At 37.8% G+C, this 9,660-nt stretch overlaps 2 protein-coding genes across 51 annotated transcripts in view; one reads left to right on the forward strand and one right to left on the reverse strand.

Moving 5' to 3' along the window:
• Window positions 1-9,660, forward strand: part of LOC129577767 (serine-rich adhesin for platelets) — a 116,874-nt gene that overhangs the window by 91,047 nt on the left and 16,167 nt on the right. For 15 of the 50 annotated variants that reach the window (XM_055465294.1, XM_055465289.1, XM_055465321.1 and 12 more), the window contains one exon: window positions 4,167-4,235. The exons of the other annotated variants lie outside the window; for them this stretch is intronic. The gene's annotated coding sequence lies outside the window, so the exon portion shown is untranslated. The remainder of the gene's footprint in view (window positions 1-4,166; window positions 4,236-9,660) is intronic. 50 annotated transcript variants of the gene reach the window in all.
• Window positions 8,786-9,646, reverse strand: LOC129579486 (uncharacterized). Its single transcript, XM_055469596.1, has 4 exons — window positions 9,642-9,646; window positions 9,244-9,368; window positions 8,974-9,096; window positions 8,786-8,883 (listed from the first exon to the last, which is right to left on the reverse strand). The coding sequence occupies exons 1-4, from the start codon at window positions 9,644-9,646 to the stop codon at window positions 8,786-8,788; spliced, it is 351 nt and encodes a 116-aa protein (XP_055325571.1).

Raw genomic sequence — 9,660 nt, forward strand, 5'->3', positions numbered from 1 at the left:
GTGTGTGTGTGTGTGTGTGTGTGTGTGTGTGTGTGTGTGTGTGTGTGATGAAGAGAGAGAGAGAGAGAGAGAGAGATGGAGCCGATTTCGAGAGCCGGATATGATGACATATACGAACATCTAAACAAACGAAACAATTTAGTTGATGATGGTTTTGATTTTCCGGTTTTCACCTTTAACATCGAAACACAAACACACACACACACTCACAGCGAGGAAGAACGAGAGAGCGAGCGAGCAATGAGTTCGTTATATACGAAGTGTATACATCACACTGGGAGGATATCAACTCGTACGCACATAATAACAATAACTCAAATGGTGTAACGGAACATTACTATAATATGCGATAGCGATAGCTAATGGTTAACCCATAAGCTTGGTTGCTCTTTATTTTTATCTCAACGTTTTCGATGATATGCAAACACCCTCCCTCCCTTCAGCTCCCACAAAAGATGTGGATCCGTCGCAAACACATACAACGGTAAAACGCGCGCCACTCACAGGCACACATACTCATACACATTCGCATGGGAAATTCGATCCTTTACGCTTGCTACTTCCTTGCTCCGGTGTCTCATTCGCTCTCTAGCTCTCGCTCACTTATTCGTTTGGCGTACATAATTTATTCTGTCAGTGACGACAAGCACCATGCCATTGCTAGAGAGCCAAGTGGAGCAGCAACAGCACCGCAGCATTTCACACCTTTTATGTATTACATACACCAATTTACAGTGTGCACATACCGTTTTCCATTCATTTACGTTTCGATTTGTCTTTTGGCTTGGCTTGGCTTCGTTTGGTTTGGTTTGGTTTGATTTGGTTTGGCCCTGTGCTTTACTTTGCTCGGCATCAGCTTTGACTCTCTCTCTCTTTCTCTCGCCCAACTGTACCTCTGTCGCTGTGATTCTCGTTGGCTTTGGTACCGTGTGCGTGCGTATTTGTATTACACAGTTTTGTTTGTGTTTGAATTGATATAAATGGTCGCATTTGATGCGCAGTAGCAACTGGGAACCATTTTCCATTAGCATTTGGTGCCGTGTGTGTGTGTGTGTGTGGTGTATGTTTTTTCTGCTCTCTGTGCATTCCTTTCAATGGTGGTGATGATGTTGCTATATAGCCAAACACGCGTACATTTGCTCAAAAAGCAGCAAAAATAAGATAGCAAATGGTTACCAATTTTGGTATGATATAGTTACAACTATATCCATGGATCTCTTGATTCAAATTCCATTCCATACCACTCACACACAGATATACATGCTCGAACATACTCAGGCACACACATACATATAATCACCCGCTGCCACATTCATAGTCACTGCCACAGTCGAACACTTTTTTCCTATTCATGTGTACATTTATTAGATTGGATTATATTGTATAGCTTTGAAAAATGCCAAAGCGAGTATGAGTTGATTGTGTGTGCGTGTGCATGTGCTGTACTGTACTGTGCTTGTGTGTCGGTTTGTTCGTTGTTTTTCCTTTTTCTTGCCTACATTTGCTGATTTCCATTTTATTTTCCTGACACTCGCTCCCACCCTCCACGAACTTTACCATTTCGACGTGTAATAAAATATGCTCGGTAGTTTTTATTAGGTATTTGCTTCGTGTTGTCGGATGTTGCGGAGGCAAAATGTTTGCGCGTCTGTTCGTATGACGAAAAATAAATTAGTGGTTTGGAAGATGTTGTGTTTTAATGTAAATATATGCACTCACACAAGCATACACGAGTATACATGTGCAAACATTCCTGCACGATAACCGCACAGCTTTACTTGTACAATGACTGACGGCTAGCTCATACATTTGGCTCAGGCGAATGTATAATTTAATACGTTGGCGGATGACGCTTCCTTTTTACGGCTTTTTCTCGTTCATTCTTCTGCACACACACACACACACACACACACTTCCTCTCTCTCCCCTTTCGCCTCCATCCACGTTGGCCTCCCATATCGTCACACATCAGAATATGAAATCAGATCCGATTTTAATCCAGTTGTTGTAGACATTCCAAGTAATTATTTAAACGCTTCTCGATTAGGTGCCTATGCCCTTCGGCTGGCAAAATTGCCCATCACTAATTGAAGTAGATTTCGAAGTCGACAACATGGATGGCACATTCCTTGAGCTAACCGAATGAATACATATACACACAAACACACACACACACACACACACACACACACACACACTCAATAAATAAAGTATATTGTTCACACAAATCGACCAAAAATGAAATGCCACATGCTACAAACGGCCATAGTATATTCATTTCGGTTTACATATGCGATACAAATGTAATCAAATCGACTCCAACTACTGTATGAAATGAGAAGCAAGGGAAAAATTGAAATGCTCCATTCGATTGAGGCAGCAGCACAAAGCGACGCTTTTTGTGCGCGAGAAAGGCAAACGAACGGGGGTGACAGAGTTAAAGAGAGGAGAAAAAAATTACAAGTGGAAAGCACATAGCCACACACATAAGTGAAAGCAGCGAAAGCAGAAAAGAGTGAGAGGGACACACACACACACACAGAGAGAGAGAGAGAGAGAGAAAATGCGCGCGTGAGAGAAAAAGGAAGCGTAGAAGAGGGTGAAAGGAAGCACTTACAACTGGAAAAGTGCACAAAGGCCCGAGCAAATAGCAGTAAATATTTTAACGGAGTAGCAGAAGAGCGTAGGCTACATTGTAGCAGCAATGCGAATTAGAAGCAGCAAAATAAAATGGATAGAATATACAATTACATGAGCGACAATTATTCGCTCGCTTGTTGTTATTGTAACACGGTGTGCTGTGACTTACAAGTACAATAGACAGTTGTTTGTTGCAAGACGCTCTTCGTTTATTTCAATTTTCAAAGTAGAGAAAATAAAATAAAAAACTTTGTATGAAAAAGAGAAGCATAGCAGAACAGAACAACGAAAATCGTATACATATAAACTTCATACGGCACACCAACAATAACATGTAAAAAAAATGGCTAGGATACATGTTAGCCATGCAAGTATGCTGAAAATACTATCGCAATCAAAGTGACTACCTGAAAAGGCACGAAGAAAACAAACTTCAGCAAAACAAAACAAAATGAAACGGCAAAAAAAAATACAGCAAAGCACAAAAAGGAACGACAAAACAAAAGGAAAATAACAAAGAACAACACCAGAATCAGCTCAAAAATCATTTTATTCCTATTTATTACACACTTTCGGAATGTATGAAATAAAATAATTTTATACATATTCACGTGCACCACCATCACAATACGCGACAACGACAATCTATCGGTTTCGTGTTGTTTTCCTTTTGTCGCCACTTTCTTTCACTCACTCGCTACTTTGCTTTTCGAATTTTCCATTCTTTTCGATTCGATGTTTTTGGGTGTATTATTTTTGCTACTTCTCGTTTGGCTGAATTCAAAATTGAAATGGAGATAAAATGGTTGTTCAATGCGAAAACTCAAAGATGCACCCACACACATACACACACACACACACACACACACACACACACGTTGACTGTCGTCTATTTGCGTCGCATTTAAAAGAAAAAAACTGTGAACTTGTGTATGGAGAGAGACAGAAGTGGAAAATATTTTATTCATGTGAAATGATGAAGAGATATTTTGTGAAGAATTTCAATATTTCTCTTTTATGTTCATGTTTCAACTTTTCCACAACGAATATTCATCATTTGAAACAATTTGCACTCATTTCCGTTCCTTTTCGACCAATTTATATCGATATGGATTATTTTAATGTGTATTGAAGTGTGCCTGTGTGTTTGGTGCCCACTTTTCGAATAAAAAAAAAGGTTCAAGAGATTCCAGTGGGATTTCAACAATGCATATTTATTTGCCGTAATAAATCATTTGTCGAAAATGTTCGGTCGTTTGTGGTCAAAAATGGATATTATTCAAACGATTGTTTGGTTTGGTTTTGTCACCGCACTAAGCGAATGAAATGAAGACGAAATCAATATTCAATTCATGAAATTTATTCCAAAAGCCATTGCTTTGACTGGCTTAACATTTGGGATGGGGGCAAGAATAAGACCAATTGCAAAAATAAATTCAGCATTTAATTCTCAATAATAATAGTTCACATTGCATTTTATCGCTATCGATCATCAACTAATTCGATTTTTTTTTCTTTTATTCTAGGTAAGTTCCATCATTCAATACTGGTGCATCCAAGAAATACACAAGCGAATATCGTTAAGTGATTTGAAGGTAAATGCATTCATTCAGATAGCAAAGAACGAATAAAAAAAATCACCACGTCAACAACAACACATACAGATAAAGTCAAAAGATACGACAGGAATTGAATCAATCTAGGCCAGGCAACGGGGCTAAAAATCGTTCATTCAATTTAGCACAATCAAATACCCAAGTTCATTTTGTGTTTGCCTAATGTGAAATATGCTGTGGCACCACCGGTGTGTGATGGTGCTAACAAAAGAGATATGGAGTCGAGTGAGAAGAGAATGTTTAAGAGAGCGAGAGAGAGAGAGAGAGAGAGAGAGAGAGAGCGATTGGAAATTAGAGATGAAGAGCGAAATTGGCAAATGCCTGTCGTTTTACGGCTTCAAGACATTGTCTATGGATTGGCTCGGTTTCTTTTCATTTCATTTCATGTTGGTGTTTTTAACGGCATACAGCCAGTATTGGGCCATGGTGCGATTGCACGTACCCATTTTATGTGTGCTGTGAATACGATTAAATGGAATGAAAGGCTCCAATTAAATTAAGTTCTTGGCAGATATAATTTAATTTTTTTTCCGTTCGTCTTTTAATGGCTATATGCAACGCTATGGTTCATGCATTTTGCTTCGATTTGCCCGTTCATATTTGTAGTGTCTTAGCTTACAGAGAGAGATTTACAACAATTCAATTGGGCTTGGCGGTCCAAACCACGAACCTATTGAACAATCAATTTAGCTTTGTGTGTGTGTGTGTGCTTGTGTGTGACTTGACCTCATCAGTTAACCTCATAAGAGTTGAAATTGCGCGCACACTAACTTTCTATGTATAATATTTTTCCACACTGCATTCACTCAATGAATTTCCTAATCATTTGTGTATCGGTGTTGCGCCCCGGCACTAAATCCGCGTCGCGAATCCACACAATGGTGACAAACCATTCATTTTTCGTTGTCGACGGCTTGTATTGTAAATACCTAATAAATATTTTGATGAAATGCCAATATAAATAAAATGGCAATGAAATGCGACATGATAAATGGAAAATTGAATGAGTGCTTTTAATGAAGATTTGGTTGTTGTTGTTATTTTTTTTGTCTGCTGTACAATTAATTTGATGGCTTAATACGAAAAGCAGTTGGCCTGTAGAGCGATGAAACAAACATTCATCCACTTGAGCTCACAGGGTGAAAGAGAAAGGCAAGAGAGCGAAACAGAGAGAAATTGAAAGAGAATCAACGTAAAGAGAAGTGTAGCAACAGTGAAGAGGCTCTTGACAAATCTTCAGACATTTTCATCTGTTCGTCGAGCAAACGTGACATTTATCTAAAAAATTCATTCTCCAATTGTATTTGAACATGTTACCATCATCATACGAATAGCATCTATTTCCATCGCAATATGGAACGCGAAATATCACGAAAATTTCCAGAGTCGCACAGAATGTGAACAATTTTCAACAACACACAACATTTTCTCTCGAGTGTGTATTAATCAAATAATGTGCAAACTGCAAGCACACTTAAACCCGTTAACATATACAATGATTGTGACATCAAAATTTGTCGACGAAAAACAAAAAAACAATCACAAGTAACACAAACTAATGATAACTCATTCAGAATCATGAACAAACGAACGAATGAATGAACGAACAATTGACAACAAAATGAAACAGAGACCCAAAGTGTGTTCTTAATAAAAGTCAAGCAAGTGACAGTCGTCATAAAAAATTCGTGTTTATTACGTTTAAACGATATTTCTTGTTTTATCAATTTTATGGTCGAACAGACTTGACGCGCGCACTTGGGAAAAGATGAAATCTGTCGAGAGAGAGAGAGAGAGAAAAAAAACAAGCGTACAATGGTTGATACTTTAATTAAATTTCACGTGATGCAATCGATGTGACATCAATAATGGGCTAATTACTGTGGCCAAGGAAAGAAAGAGAGAGGTCATCAAAGTAACAAAAAAAACAACACACGAAATAACTTATTGAATCAATTAGAACAATATTCATGTTGCGGTTTTGGGGCGTCCGTATGACACATGACAATTTTGAGCCGCACACTCAACACCACATTCCACATTGATTGCAATGTACAGTGTTATCGGGTGGTATAGCGTTGCAAATACACAGCTGGTGCATTAATATTTCGCTCTTTTGAAATTTTAATAAATTGTACTTAAATTTCATTGCAAACAATTTTATTTAAGAGCGATTTGGTACACTGTGACTATAAAGTCAGTGATAACGATTCACTCTGCATCGGATGAATTGTATGATGTGCCATGGCTGTATTGTCGCACGTTTTTCTCTTCTTGTGTGTGTGTGTCTGCACAATACTCTCTTTCCTTCAACGTCAATGTGCACTTGGTTTGAGCGCGTTCGCACATTGGCACATTGGCTTCCACCATGCACGAAAATTGGAAAACGACGGCAACGAAACTAAAAAGAAGAAAAGAAATATACACACGATAAGTTCACTATACTTTGTTGGTGCCAGAGCAACATTGTTCAATTTTATAGCGTAGCCTTAAAAACATTTACATTCCTTTTTTGTGTCGTTACTTAATGACTTCGTGTAGTTGATTATTATGATTGTGTTGCCTGTGTACGCTGTGCTCATTTCGTATCTTTTTTTTCCACTTGAGAAACTTATTCATAATTTAGCAAGCACATAAACTGAATGGAGCACGAATGAAAAGGCGAGAGAGAGAGAGAGATAGAGAGAGAAAATAACACACACAACAGCAGCATCGGCAGCGGTGGCAGCAGTGGAATACACACTGTGCACCGCTGAACACTGAAATTATAAACGTATGACCAGCAACTGAAATCAATTGTGTGCATGTGAGATTGCTTGGTGTTCTGCGTGCGTGTGCGGAGGGTCCGTACATAATTTCTCATGCACAATTCTAACCAAAAGAGCGCGTGCAAAAAATTCGCTACTATACTGTATGTTCAGCTGCACTGCACTCACACAAACATTATTTTTCGGGTGGAAAAAAAAGAAGATGCAGCAATAACCAAGCATAACGACCCACTCAAATTGACATAGACTGCACTGAATTATAAGCATCGCCCAAAATGAAGACATTGACGCCACTCACACACATCAACACCAAACTGAGCCGAACACAATTTGCTATTCGTCGAGGATAATATACTTTAAGCGAAACATTTCTATCTGTTTCTCATCTTGATCATCAGCAAATCGATTTAGTTGCTTGGCATTCATTGTTTGGCCAAGCAAAAATTCTTATAATGCAAATCTTTTGATTATTTTGTTTTTTGTGTGCAAATGGCCAAACATGGAACTTGTTGTCGAATGTTTCGGTAGATTAGACCGATAATGATAACGATAATTAATGTATGCATTAATGCGTGATTATCATAAAATTTGACGGGAAAAGCGTTTTGTTCACTTAATTTTCATTCCATCTCGTTCCCCTGTGCATGCAGTTGCGGGTTGCACCATGTCGCTCTCTCTCTCTCTCTCTCTCTCTCTCTCTCTCTCTCTCGCTCAATTTAAAAATAATAGAATGTTGAATTGGCACATCGGCCGCGAATGTCTTGCGAATGAAAAAAAAAAACAGTTCCCCGTCGAACAAGTGAATTGTGAATATATATGAAATGACAGCAACAGCGGAATAACAAAAAACGGTACAAAAATAATTTATTAATAATGCCACAAAAATGTTTGAATGTTCCATTTCTCTGTTTTTTTTGGTATTTCTCGTCTGTGTGTTTGTTTATTGCTCTCCCTCAAATGATTCTCACACCCAGAAAGGTGCAAAAATGGCGATGAAATAAAAAAAAACCTCCACATTTTGAGAATGTGTGTGTGAAAGACAAACATAATAAAAACGAAAGAAAAATATTGCCAAAAGTGGGATAGAGAGAGAGAGAATTTATTTGTCGGAATAATAGAATGAAATTTGTGTTTAGTGCAACCACAAACATTGGCCACCGCCACCGCTGCTGTCACCATGCACATTGCACACCAAATCGACATGGTAAAGGAAACGAAATGAAACAAAAAAAAACGGCGCAAAAGAAACTGTTTGGCATAAAACGGCAGACGGTAAGCATGCAACGCGCGTTCCACAAAGTAGTATCTCTTTAACTCTCTCGGAATAAAAATCAAAGACAAGAAAAAAAAACAAAATGAAAATGTGCTGAAAAGCGATTTTCACATGCATAGTTATTATTTATTTTGGAATTTTACTATTTGCCAATGCAGTCAATAAAATGGAGTTTTTTTTTCTTCTCCTAGTCTACATTGTGTTGCGAATAGGCACACATACAAACTAATCTTTGACAAACACTTTGAATGAAATGAAAGCGTTTTCTCTTTATCTCTTTCCTTCTCTTCGTCATTTGTATGCTCGTGCACACTAACGGCTTCGCTTTATTTCATGTCATGCTGAACAAATGCACATATTATGAGGTGAACCAATCCAAAAGAAATACTCGAGAAACGGAAAATGAACCAATTGAATTGAATTTGATACATTTTGTGTTTATTATTCTCAAATATTTTTATAAATGACAAAAAGTAATCTCATCAATTTCAAAGTTGTGGGCAAATGGCTGGTGCTGCTGAAGAGCTCGACGGAATCGGTGTAGTTGCCGATGGAATTGGTGTGATTATTGATGGTTCCATTGATTCTATAAGAGAAAAAAAAATCAACATTTCTTTGGATTAGTTCTCTGAATAGTTGATCTGAATTGAAAAAAAGAAAGAGCAATTAAATTTACCTTTGATTATATCGAGGTTGCCACATGCTGTTTGTACGAGATTTTCGATCACTTTCAGAGTGGTGAGTGTATTCTCGACTATTTTTTTGTTCTGTCCGATTTGGTCAAACTTCGCTATAGTATCTGATGAAAAAAACACAAATCACAAAACGGAATTTAGTTTCAATACACGCGATAAAATTCACAATAGAATTTCAAAAGCAGAAATAATGAACATAATGAAGTGACTTAAAAACAATAAATGTTGTCAGTAAAACAAATTATATTTACGTTCGTAAAAGGTCTTGTAGAATGCACAGCCGGTGTTGGTTGCAAAATAGAGCACTTTATTGATGCGTTGAGCCAATTCTTCGGGTGTTGCAAATTTTTCAGTTGTGTTGATTTTCAGAGTTTGACTCAGGCGACAGATATATGCTTTAGCATAGAAAAAATATCCGCATATTTTTTGGTCACTCTCAGTATATAACGGCACCCAGCTTCTTTGTAAACAAACCGTTTTATAATCTATATTACTACGTTCAGTGTGCGTGCTGATACTCGATGAAGCTGGGTGCCGTTATATACTGAGAGTGGACAAACCAAAAAATATGCGGATATTTTTTCTATGCTAAAGCATATATCTGTCGCCTGAGTCAAACTCTGTTGATTTTTTCCAATTTCTTCATCACTTCATCATTGCATTTCGCT

The sequence above is a fragment of the Sitodiplosis mosellana genome, unplaced genomic scaffold (genome assembly GCF_009176505.1).
Source record: "Sitodiplosis mosellana isolate CC-2019 unplaced genomic scaffold, AAFC_SMos_1.0 Smas_scaffold_6226, whole genome shotgun sequence".
Lineage (NCBI taxonomy): Eukaryota > Metazoa > Arthropoda > Insecta > Diptera > Cecidomyiidae > Sitodiplosis > Sitodiplosis mosellana.